This window comes from Lontra canadensis, unplaced genomic scaffold (assembly GCF_010015895.1).
Source record: "Lontra canadensis isolate GAN:19392208 unplaced genomic scaffold, GSC_riverotter_1.0 scaffold77, whole genome shotgun sequence".
Taxonomy (NCBI): domain Eukaryota; kingdom Metazoa; phylum Chordata; class Mammalia; order Carnivora; family Mustelidae; genus Lontra; species Lontra canadensis.
Genome location: NW_022631071.1, coordinates 822,998 through 835,491, shown reverse-complemented (window position 1 = coordinate 835,491; position 12,494 = coordinate 822,998). Strand labels below are relative to the sequence as shown.

Genomic DNA, 12,494 nt, shown 5'->3' with positions numbered 1-12,494 from the left:
CAGGAATAATAGGATTATTATTATATTTATTAATTATTATTTTTTTTTAGACAGAGAGAGAACATGAGCAGTGGTGGGGGCAAGACAGAGGGAGAGGGAGAGAGAGAATCCTTAAGCAGGCTCTACGCCCAGAGTCAGCCTGACACGGGGCTCAATCTCACAACCCCAAGATCCTGACCTGAGCTAAAATCGAAAGTCGGACACTTAACCTACTGAGCCACCGAGGAACCCCGAGTTGTTATTATAAACAAGTTTTGGAAATAACTTAGCCAACTTTCCCAGGGCTGGTAGAATAAGATCCTTCATCCTGGAAGTGTAACTTTTCCAACGTAGGTGGTGATACCTGTGAGACAGGACCCTTCAGAGACTTCTTCTTTTAGAAAGCTATTTGAGGGGTGCCTGGGTGGCTCAGTGGGTTAAGCATCTGCTTTTGGCTCAGGTCATGATCTCAGGGTCCTGGAATCGAGCCCCACATCAGGGTCCCTGCTCAGTGGAAAACCCAGGGGAAAACCCTCTCCCTCTGCCCCTCCCCCTGCTTGTGCTGGCTCTCTCTCTCTTTCTCAAATAAATAAATATAATCTTTTTTTAGAAAAAGCTATTTGATATCATGAGCTCTTTACCCCTGCCCACTGCCTTCTTTTTGAAAAAAGATGGTAAGGCAGTGCTGTTTCCCACACTTCCTGGGACTCTGAGCATGTAGATTTCATGGAGGCTTATGGTCTTTAGAATACAGCTAGTCATCTAGTGAGGACGCAGCCACTGTCATGTGTGGGAGGTTGAGCCCATTATGACTCCATGCCTTGCCTACTTCTAAAGTGTGTGCATATATCTGGAAGTTAGGGAAATGGGGAGGTCACTAGGGTACGTTGGATTCTCTGTCCTAACCACCTCTCATCTCCCCAAGGTACCGGAGTCTGAAACAATTTAATGTGGACATCTGCCAGACATGCTTCTTGACAGGAAGGGCCAGCAAAGGCAACAAGCTTCACTACCCCATCATGGAGTATTACACCCCGGTACGGAGCCTCTGGGCGGAGCAGGAGGGGGAGGCAGCAATCAGGTTCTAGGTCCTTGATCCACTTGGCGAAGCATGGGCTAAATATATTCCGCTCTCCTTTGAGGAACATTCTCCCAACAGTCCTGGTGATTCACCAGTTTGGGGGATTCCTGGCTATAGCATCCCAGGACACTCATGGCCATTTAAATAGCATTTACTATTTTCATGCTGAGCAAAGTCTCGGGAAAAAATAGAGAGAGCAAGGCAGTTCCAGGCAACTGGCCTTCCTTCCATTGCTTACCTGTCTAGCTAGCTTCCTGCATTGTTCCCATTACCGGTCTTTACCTGCTACTTTGTCATTTCTTCCATCCCTGCTCATCAATTCCAAAGTTTGTGCTCAAATCAATTACTTAGTCTCTTGGAGGTTTAAAAACAAAAAAGAGTATATTCTTTACCCGGGTCCCCAAATTCCACTTGGTTTTCATTGGAAACTGCGCCCTTCATAGCCACCTGAGCCCAGGTTGGTCAGCATTCCTGACTCCACACACAGAATTTCTTCTCTGCTATGTTCTGGACCCATAGCTCCAAAGTTAGCTCCCTGAGTGGGCTCTACTCCCCAAACTCTTTTATCCCTTTCTGCCCCACAGATGCTCTCAAAGTCCCCATCTTTCAACATGGTTTCCCATAATCCATCTCTCCACATCGTCATCTCTTTTCCAGAATCTGTTATCACAGGAACGTGTGTGACCCAGTGGGAGCAGGGGGCTTGTCCTTTATTTTTATTTTGTTATCATTTCAAAATAAACATACAGAGAAACCTAGCTTGAGATGGCAGACTGATAATCCTCTACCTCCTCCTCATCTTCTACACCCCCAGGAATTATATCAAGATATTTTAGAAATCAACAAATTTATACTTACTATAAAAGATTCAAATTCTGTAGAGGTGTATAAAGTCGAAAACGAAAGTCCCCCTCTCTCAGCCTCACCCCCAACTCTCCAGTCTAACTTCTCAGAGGTAACCGGTGTTCGCAGTTTGGCTGTATATCCTTTTCAGCCTTTCTCTGGGAGTGGGGTGTGGTAGGCCTGAGTAAGAGTAGATGACCCGTCATGTTCCCTGCCCTAGGGGGGCCTCCCCACTTCCCCAGCATCCCAAAGCCATTGGGATGAGTCCCTCTGCCCTATATCCCCCTAGACCACATCCAGCGAGAACATGAGGGACTTTGCCACAACCTTAAAGAACAAATTCCGCTCAAAGCATTATTTCAGCAAACACCCTCAGCGAGGTTATTTGCCTGTGCAGTCGGTACTGGAGGCTGATTACAGTGAGACGTGAGTACCAGGGGCTGGGGGGGGTGGGCGGCTGGGGGCCCTGCCGAGCTGGGATGGGATGACCTGTGTAGGGGCCAAGCCCCCTGGATGGGCTAGAGGGGTGTTCAAAGCAAACCCGACTAGCAACAGAGAAAGTCAGCTTGGGCCTGACTAGGGAGCTGGCCTGAGAAATAGATTAGAATGCAGTCTCTGTGTCCAGTTCCCATCAACTCTTACCCATCTGCCTAGTTCGGTGTTGGGGGTGGTGCTCAGAGAGGGTGGTGACAAGGAAACAGACAGCTCCGCTGCCCATTCCTTTGTCCTCTGAATCCACGGCTTTCTTCTAGGCTGGCTTCTTCCCCGATGTTGCCACATGCTGACACACACTCCCGCATTGAGCATTTTGCCAGCAGGTACCGCCAGGTTTGGGGGAGGGAGATTTTAAAGAGTCTAAGTGGGAGGGGGTCTTCAGTGAGGGCAAAGAGAATGGAGTCAAGACCAGGGGCGTGTGCACGGTGGGATATGTGGCAGCCAGCGAGGCCCCACACTCAGGGGTGGTTGGGGCAGCCCCTGAAGCTGATGATCCTGCTGTGGGATTTGAGTCCTTGAGATGAAAGCAGGCCCCACATCCTGCGTTCCTTTCTGTTCCTGCCCTTCTCAGGCTTGCTGAGATGGAAAGTCAGAATTGTTCCTTCTTTAATGACAGCCTGTCCCCAGATGACAGCATGTAAGTATTCACAGCTGCTTATTTGCCAGGAATAGTTCTCCTTGGGATCCCTCTTCTACTGTTTGGGAAGGATGTATCCTCAAGGGGCGGGACGTGTGGTTGTTAGGATCCTTGAGGCCCCAAGGAAGGAAGGCTGCTTTCTGGGCACAGTGTTTAGTAATAAAAGCCCTCTATCCACTGAGCTGACATCTGCCTAGGTCCCTTCCTCTTGCAAGAGCCTGTCCTTCCATGCCTAACTCTGAAGGCAGAAGAATGTGCCCTCATCTAAAGTCGCAGAAATGAGCCATTATCTTCTGCTCAAAGCCCTGTCCAGTGCCACACCCCAGGGAGACACTGCGGACTGGACTGAAGTGTGACCAGAGAGATTCCCTGGAGCTATATCTCAGAGAAGGGACCCTTATCCCTAGAGAGGTCTCTGGCAAGCTTAGAGGGCTTAGGAGCTACTGCCCAATGGCTCAAGCTGGCCCTGATGGGAACTTAGGCAGTGAGTACCCTTGGGGGGTGAGGAAGCTAAGGATGAAGCAGTCAGGGAATAGCACAGACTGGGAAGTGACTGGCTCATTGCTTAGGTAGAACCCAGAAGCCCCAGCATCCTGAAAACACTCCCTCCTCTACCCTCAACCATGACCTCTGCCACCTTTAAACACTTTCATCCCTCTTAAACCTGAATATATAGACTTTCCCTCTCTCTGTGACTTAGAAGTGAATCTTCCAGCCTATGTCTCCTGGGGCCTGAGCTGGGAGCTGAGAAAACATGCCCTGAGATGTTTTTTGGTTCACTGCCTAGCCACCTCCTTTTCTCTCCCCACACCCACACAGAGATGAGGACCAATACCTGCTGCGGCACTCCAGCCCCATTACAGACCGGGAGCCTGGCCTTGGACAGCAGACCCCAGGCAGCATGGCCACAGAAAGCAAGGGGGAGCTAGAGAAGATCCTGGCACACTTGGAGGATGAGAACCGGTGGGTGTGGTGATGGCACAGATCTGTGTGGGTTGGAGAGTCAAACAGTTGAATTTCGAGTCTTAGCACTTCCACATCCCACCTGTGTGGCCTTGAACAAGCGACTTCTATTTGGTGATCCTCCATTTCCTCATCTACAGAATAAGAATGATGGTAATAGGGTCCCTAGAATCCTACCTCCTAGCATCATTTGTGAATTTCAAGTGAACTCAGGCATATAAATGGGCTAGCCAGTACCTGGCTTATTGTAAAGGTTCAATAAATGCTAGCTATTCTAATCATTATTTGAATCCTTTCAACCCAACCCAAATATTTTCAAGTACCCAGTAGATGCAAGTAGAGAGTGCAAACACAGAGAATACAGAAGAGAGAATGCATGTCTCTGCCCTCGAGGAACTTTCAGTGTTGGAAATGGAAAGAGGTACTTATCACTCACTGAAAGTAATAAAACAAGAGAAGGGTGACATTGCATGGAGTATTTGAGGACTGCAAGGGAGAAGGTGAAGATTACAAGGATGACACTAATCTCCACAAAGTACAGGTGTTAGTAGGGGCCTATGTCAAAGGGTCTAAGCCACTTTGGGGGCATTTGCTAGAACCAAAGTATTGCTCAGACCAGTGCGTCTCAAACATTAACATGCATACAAGTCACTTAGGAAGCTGGGTAAAATGCAGATTTTGATTCACAGGTCTGGCATGGGGCCTGAGTTCTCCATTTTTAGCCAGCTCCCAAGGGATGCCCATGCTGCTGGCCCCCAGACTATCTGGAGTGGCAAGTCCTTAGAACAGGGCTGGTCTGCCAAGTGTTCGCTACCGGTTCAAGACAAGATAAATACAGACGTAGAATGTCAGCTTCTAGAAACTTGTATAGCAACTCGACATTGCCAAGTCTTCCAGGCACCAAATTAATGGACTTTTCATGGAATCAGGTATAGATCCATTGGAGTGCTGTTGAACTTGTGTGGCAAGTTATGAATGACGTGAGCTGTGTACTAGCCATAGCCATAGACATTTGGACCTCTTATTGGTCCACAGTGATTGAACCCCCACCTACAGATAGTTTGAGAAACACTGCATTGAATCAGCAGTGGGTCGACCCAGGAAAGCACTGGGGAGAGAGCGATTCTGTTGCAAATCAAACACAATGTTCCGCAAAGTAGACCATCTCTTTGGAATCTGTTTCTTGATGACTCAACAGGGGTGTTCAAAAGGGGGCCAAAGAGGAGGGTAAGTGGAGAGAAGAGGCAAGGTGGGTGATCTCTTGTTTGGCTTCCACTGGAATCTAAAAATCTAAAAATGGAGTAGGTGAGTCAGTGGCCCTAATGCCTCACTTATTTGCACACTGTGTTTCTGCCCAATTTGAAGGTCAGAATTAATCCCCAAAGCAGCACATCAAAGCCCTGAGACATTTGTTAGATGAAATGTCAGTTCTCTCTGCTCTGAGGCCCAAGGATGGCAAAGGAAATGACATGCATGCTGGAGAAGAATGGATGTGGTCATTCACAACTGAACACAGCTGGGGTGGGGATGGGGCTGGGTCAGCAAAGGGGCCGCTCAGCGCTCAGTATAAGGGGACATCTTGGAGTTGGACAGTCAGTACTTTGTCAGGGCCCTAGGTCATGGCTCCTCTCTCCTCGGCAGGATTCTCCAGGGAGAGCTGAAGCGCTTGAAGTGGCAGCACGAGGAGGCTGCTGAGGCCCCCACCCTGGCTGAGGGCTCTGCAGAGGTAGCACAGGACCCCCGCAATGAGGAGCTGCTGGCTGAGGCCCGGATCCTCCGGCAGCACAAGAGCCGCCTGGAGACACGCATGCAGATCCTAGAGGATCACAATAAGCAACTGGAGTCCCAGCTGCAGCGCTTAAGGGAACTGCTCCTGCAGGTGAGCCTGGGTGGGGTGGGGGGTAGGGACTAGAGCTGCCCATCCCCCCACCAATTCCAGAGACGTGGGGAGCTGGGGGTGGTGCCGCAAGCAGAGGAACAGTTGGTTCCTCCTTGGCGATGGCTATTGGATGACTTTCTGAAGAGAACTGGGCTGACTACTGACTGACTGCCGATGATTAGGGAAGGCGGGGGAAGGAAGAGGCTGGTGTGCACTTTGCCAGGTCTGAGCGCTCACTTCCCCACAACCCACTGGAATCTGGTATCAAGGGAACAAAGCCCAAATAATCATCCAAAACCTCAATTTCGCTGCTGTGATGTTTGCTGGAGAGGAGAAGGTTTGGATGTGCTGGATGAGAGAAAGATGTTGGCCAGGAAGGGAGCTCTTTGTTCCTATTTGTTGCTTTCCTTTTGGAGAGCTCATATATGTGACCTAGTGTAGCTCTAGAGTCAGACAGCCCTGGGTGTGAATGTGGCTCAGCCAATTTGTGACTGCCAGTTGTTAGGAAAGTTACTTGGCCTCACTTACCCCCAGTTCCCTCATCTGTAAAACGGGGATAATAACTTCCCAACTTCATGGAATTGCAAATGAAAATGAGATAATGTATTTAAAGAATTTAGCATGATGCTAGGATTGTAGTGAATACTTTGTAAACGTTACCTGTTACAGATGACCCTTGAACAACACAGGTTTGGACTGCGTGGGTCCAGTTATATGCAGATTTTTAAAAGATTTTATTTATTTGAGAGAGAGAGAGAGAGTGCATGTACACACACACACATGCACGCCTGTGTGTGAGGGGGGAGGGGCAGGGACAGAGGGAGAAGCAGACTCCCCACTGAGCAGGAGCCCAATGTGGTGATGTGGGGCTGGATCCCAGGACCCAAGGATCGTGACCTGAGCCAAAGGCAGATGCTTCACTGACTGAGCCACCCAGGTGCCCCTATATGTGGATTTTTTACTGTAGAGTACTGTAAATGCATTTTCCCTTCCTTATGATTTTCTTTTTTTTTTAATAGAGGGAAAGAGAGGGAGAGGGGCAGACAGAGAGGGAGAGAGAGTCTTAAGAGGGAGCCCAGCTTGGTGCCCAATCTTACAACCCCGAGATCATGACCTGAACCGAAACCAAGAGTCAGACACTCAACCATCTGAGCACCCAGACACCCTCTTATGGTTTTCTTAATAACATTTTCTTTTCTCTAGCTGACTTTATTGTAAGAATCTAGCATATAATGCATACAAACTATATGTTTGTTTAGTGTTTATGTTATCAGTAAGGCTTATGTTATTAATAAAGTATTGGGGGAGTCAAAACTATATGTGGATTTTTGACTGCACAGAGGGGGAGGTCAGTACCCCTAACCCCTACATTTTTCAAGGGCCAACTGTATTATCACTATATGTGCCAAGTAATACCACCCCATGCCTCTCCCCTGGACTTTCCAAGGGATAGCCTCTAGATGAATTCCTGGAGGTCTTAACATATATTATATCATGAACTGAGGATCAGGTATGCAACTCTATTTTCAGGGAGAACCTAGTTCTAACTAGTTTCCTTATAGCTGAGATGACAGTAAGAGACCTTTAGGTACAGCGTCATCCTTTTAAGAACTGGGAGCCTTTGACCTATGTTGTTGAAGGAAGAAGGTAACTGGTAACTGAATATTCCAAGAAGTTTCTTCAAAGGGGAAGCCACTGTTTGGGACACTACCAGAAACTTCTTCAAGTCCCAGGGCAAAGGAATGGGCACAAGGTCTCTAAAACCACTTCTAAGCTCAGGAGTCTGTTAAAGTAAGGTCAGAAAAGCAAAGCCACTCAAGTCATGCCTTCCCTCTTGCTAGCCACCCACCGAATCAGATGGCAATGGCTCTGCAGGTTCGTCCCTAGCTTCCTCTCCGCAGCAGTCAGAAAGCAGTCACCCCCAGGAGAAGGGACAGACCACTCCAGATACTGAGGCTGCAGGTAAGCTCCCTGGGCCCCACCCATCCCCTTCCTCCATGGCTTCATCCTGTCCCAGATCTGCCCAAGGTCCTGCCAGGGCTGGGGCTGGTTTCCCCTCCTGGCTCTGAGCTTAGCATCATGGATCATGGGCTTACTGACCAATGCATTTGTTTGCTTATTCCACACGTGTATACTGAGCACCTCCTATGTGCTAGGCATTGTGCTGAGAAGACTCAAATGCTGTAGGGTTGTCCTTCAGTGGGCAGCCTCCCACCTCAGCCCCTTGGCCTCAGCAGGGACTCTCTAGTTCTCTCCACAAATCTCTCTTTTCCAACTTAGATGATGTGGGGTCAAAGAGCCAAGATGTCAGCCTGTGCTTGGAGGACATCATGGAGAAGCTCCGCCATGCCTTCCCCAGCGTGCGAAGTTCTGACGTGACTGCCAACACCCTGTTGGCCTCTTGAGGGAGCCAGATCCCCATCCTATAATCCATAGTCCTCTCCGGTTCTGGTCCAAGTCTTCCTTCAGCCTTCACCCAACCCTTCCGGCCCACATTCCTCAGCCAGAGTTATCTGAGCTCTGGGTAGGAGCAGGGATCTGCTCATATGTGAGGTGGATGCTTCAGGGCTGGGGGAGGGAGAGGCATGGTTCCTCCAACTCTAGAAATGTGCCCTTTAATCCTCAAGTTTGAGACCAATCCCTTACATATGTTTCTGTTGCATCCATGCAAGTGGCACTTGAAGGCCATTCAGATGGGGAGCAGAGAAGCTGTCTTGCAGAGCTAAGCAGTGCCCATTAGCCCCTTTCCCTTCTCCATAGCATTATGGACATAAGGAAGCCTCACGACCCCAGGGTTCCAGCATTATGAATCTCCAGGGGTTAGCCCTCCTCTCTTCCCAACTCAGGGAGGCAGAAGGGTATCCCCAAGACACCTCCCCCCAAAAATGCCCCTGAAAATGTTCGGGCAGCATGTGACATATAACTTTAGTTTGACGGCATCTCTCTGGCCATCCTGATGCTACCTAGATGTTGTTTCCCCTCCGAATATCTTCAGTTCCTTCTGCCTCAGGCCCTGGCTGACATTCCTCAAGGGTTGGGGGTGGGGGAAGAGTTCATTCAGATTCTTACTTACACTGTACCTTTGGGAACATTAAAGACATACTTATGAGCTTAGTGTTTCCCCCAATCCTCCTCCTTCCTGAAGGCCTCAGCCTCCTGAGACACCAGCTGAGTAGCTCTGGGAATCCAGCTGAAGCCACCCTTAGCTCTTCTGGGTCTGTCCTTAGAGCCCTGGAGTAGGGGCAGCAGCTTGCTGGGCAAGGGGGTCTTGCTCTCCTTGGGTGAGGAAAGGGAAGCCACTTACTAGCCTGGAGGAGTGTGACTGCCCCACACCCTTGCAGGCTGGGACCCTTCTTTCTTTCAGGTAGAATCAGCGGAGGTGGCTGATTGTCCCTGGCCAATCATAAGGCAGATGCAAGTGGCCACCTGAAACAGGGGTCCCTTCCTAGGAGCTGCTGGCCGCAAATCAGGAAGCTGGCCACTTTCCACCCAAACAATAGCAAGGCCTTCCTTTGCATAAAACCGTTCTTTCTAACTCTGGAAGCTGAACCCGATCCTCCAAGTAAACTAACTCTTCTTAGGCTACAGATACCATAATCCCTTTATCCAGAAACTCATTCAGAGTAGATAGCAGGGGATGGGGGTGGGTGGGGGAGTGGGCTTGGGAAATTTGCACAGAGTCGGAGCCCACTTAGGCAGCTTTCTACAAAAGGAGCTTTATAACCTAGAGCCCTGCAATTTACTTAATTTGCCTAGGGTTATATACATACGTATCTATCCTGCAGATCTACTGTACATCAGTACCCCCTGGCCTCACTCACATTAAATTCTAAAGCTCTTAAAGGATTAATGTTCTGCCTTGCTCTTTGTTAGCCCCAGCCTCTGGCTGGACGGAGAGATGCATCCTGGCTGCTCCCCTAGGATGTCTCTCCAGTCATGTTTGGGGTGAGGTGTCCTCAAGATCAAAGCCACAGAAGCCTGTGGCCACAGAGGAATCTAACAGGAAGAGTCACTCTGTTCTCTTCACTCCTTCCAAATCTTGTTCCCTTGAAACCTGGGCCTTGGATAACTTTTCCTGGGTTTCCCCTAAACAATGGTTCAGTTGCCAAAATAGAGCATCTACTCATCCCATGCAGACAAGAAGGAACAGATGGGCTCTTGTTGGCCTTTGCGAGGCTACAACCCAGAGAACACCCTCCAGCCCCTTCTATTTCCTAAGTCTGGCTCAGGGTCTTAAAGAAAGCAGTGGCTGCCACCAAGGTCAGGAGGGTGTAAGGTAGTTGGGGTGCTCTGTTATAATCAAGTAGTGGGCCAGTGGTTAGAACTGTTGGGAAGTTAGATTTATCTGCTGCAGGGAAAGGGGGGCATCAGCTTGGGTCCAGAAGCCTAGGATTGCTTCATTTCTAGAATGGCCAGGGAGCACTAAGCCATAGGTCTGGGGTATCAGACCTAACCAGATGTCTGCCTTAGTGCTCATGAAGACTCTGGATGGGAGGACTGGGTATCTGTATGTATGGGAACAGGTAGTAGGGAGGCATCAGACACAGAGCATGGGCATCTGTCCAAGGCAGGGGTAGGGGAGGATGGGGGTGGAGGGAGGTTATATTTGTAGGGGCCTAGTTTGTGGGCAAGAAAGGGATAGAAGTTTGCTAAAGGCTAGAGAGCTCAGGGTCTTTGAGGCATATCCTGCCTAAGCCTTAGGAGGGGAGATGTTATGAAATAATCTTTTACCAGGGAAGTTCTAGAAAACCCTTTCCATAACCCCCACTCACACAAGAGATCTTGGGCTGCTGAGGGCCTGTGGCAACTGCAGTGGGCTAGGCATGATAGGGAAGATGTAGATCTTGCTATGTAGGATTTGTGCTGTAGGTGGACTGAAGCAGCAGAGTAAGAGTTGAATTCTCACTAATGGGGCCGCTGACACTTTGTGTGTGGTCCTGTGTGTACCAGAGGTGAGTATGTCACTCAAGGGTCCAGTGACAGTCACAGCAGCATTGTGTGGGCCATTTGCCCATGGTGAGGTAAAGGGATCCTTGGGCGCCATGAATCCAAATGAGGGTGAGATTTACTGAGATGTGTTGCATGTTGTGAGGCATCTGTCATGTAGTGTGTCTCCTGGAGGTATTTTTTGTGATGCTGCATTAATTTAGGGCCTTGTGCAGGAGGAGGAGTAGAGGGAGTTTCCAGGGAGGCAGCCTAAAGAAAACCTCTGACTTGTGAGATCAGCATCAGTATGAAAGAATGTGAGTGTTTGGGGTGGTTGCCAAGTAGTATCAGGGAACAGTTAGGTTTGAGAGATGATTGACTCTCGACAGAATCTGACAGAGGCCAAAATGCCATTCTGAGGGGGCTCTGCTCCGAGTGAGAGCAGAGTAGGGTCATGTTGACCGGGAACTTGTCAAAAAAGGCTGACTGGCAGAACATCAAGCTGTCTGTTGTATGGTTCCCTGAGGAGGGCCCTATCAGGCAAGACACATGCCTTTTCCTCCAGGATGGCAAGGCTGAGATCAAGGTTCTCAAGTGCCCATTTCCTTCAAGCCCCAAACTTTGGAAATACATTCCTGTAGAGAAACCTGTTTTGAGTTTCTTGGGCTCCAGGAACTGGGCTGGCAGGCCATGGTAATGAGACACCCTGAGGTCAGGCAGAGACCCATGCTGGGAGATCTTTTTCCCTCCAGGTTCATTTTCAGGAATACCTGTGCTGCCCAAGGCGTGTGTTTGGGACCTGGGCTCCACGTCCAGCTTCATGCCAGAACATTCCTTGAGCATGCATTCTCAGTGGCTGACTTGTGTCCTCCGACACCGTTTCAAGCCAAGAATCTCATTAAAGTTCCTTTGACGTGGGTGACAGCTTGTCAGGAAAGTAAGCTGCCTTAAGATAAACGGTCCTGGGGGAGACACTGGGGGTCCTGCCCTAGGGTTGTGGAGACTTAGCTGCTCAGCAGGGCAGCTCTATCTCTAGGCCTCTCTGCCAAAATCTGGCCCTGGGAACAAAGGAATACTTAAGATCCTTACTCTTTTAACACCACTGGCTGTGGGAGAGGGAAAGGTTCAAGGCCAGGGCCCAGCTCCCAGCCTCCATCTCCTCCCACAGCTGCTGCATTTGGGGGGGACCTGCTGAATGTCCTTGCTGTCCCCAGGGCAGTATTGAGGCCAGAGAGGAGCCCTGCCCTGCTGCTTGATGGCTGCAAGAACTGGTCTCGGGAATGGAAGCTGGGGAAAGGATCCAGGGGAGGGGGAGGTGGCAAGGGTGGCACAGGAGTCTAGAAAAGTTTGGGACAAAGGGGCGGAGCTGGGAACAAACTGGTTAATTTTGATTGCCACTCACCGTGGTGCTTTTCCTTTCTCCCTGGAATTCTGCTTTGAAAAGAATAAATTTGTATTTGTTTACTTTGGTTCTTCTGGTTATACTCTGACTCTGGTATTCCACATCCTTCCCTTATTTGGGTGTGGGAAGGGAGGGTGGGCCAAGAAGCCACAGGGATACTACAAAACATAGGCTACCAGATGAGTTCAACACCTGCTGAACCAAAAATGAAGAAGGAGAAGGAGAAGCAGAAAGGAAGGGAGGGAGTAATGAACAGAAAAAAGAAAAGAGGGCAAAAGAAAATAAAAGA

General features: G+C 49.4%; 1 protein-coding gene across 4 annotated transcripts in view; it reads left to right on the top strand.

Moving 5' to 3' along the window:
* Positions 1 to 12,272, top strand: part of DRP2 (dystrophin related protein 2) — a 42,842-nt gene extending 30,570 nt beyond the window's left edge. For 3 of the 4 annotated variants that reach the window (XM_032881755.1, XM_032881756.1, XM_032881757.1), the window contains 8 exons: positions 905 to 1,016; positions 2,193 to 2,329; positions 2,656 to 2,721; positions 2,970 to 3,035; positions 3,855 to 3,998; positions 5,640 to 5,877; positions 7,719 to 7,839; positions 8,158 to 12,272. In XM_032881755.1, the coding sequence (XP_032737646.1) occupies positions 905 to 1,016; positions 2,193 to 2,329; positions 2,656 to 2,721; positions 2,970 to 3,035; positions 3,855 to 3,998; positions 5,640 to 5,877; positions 7,719 to 7,839; positions 8,158 to 8,282 (1,009 nt within the window). In that variant the 3' untranslated portion in view covers positions 8,283 to 12,272. Of the gene's footprint in view, positions 1 to 904; positions 1,017 to 2,192; positions 2,334 to 2,655; positions 2,722 to 2,969; positions 3,036 to 3,854; positions 3,999 to 5,639; positions 5,878 to 7,718; positions 7,840 to 8,157 lie in introns of those variants that run through there. The other variant, XM_032881758.1, reaches the window with a different exon arrangement.
* The last annotated feature ends 222 nt before the right edge of the window (positions 12,273 to 12,494 follow it).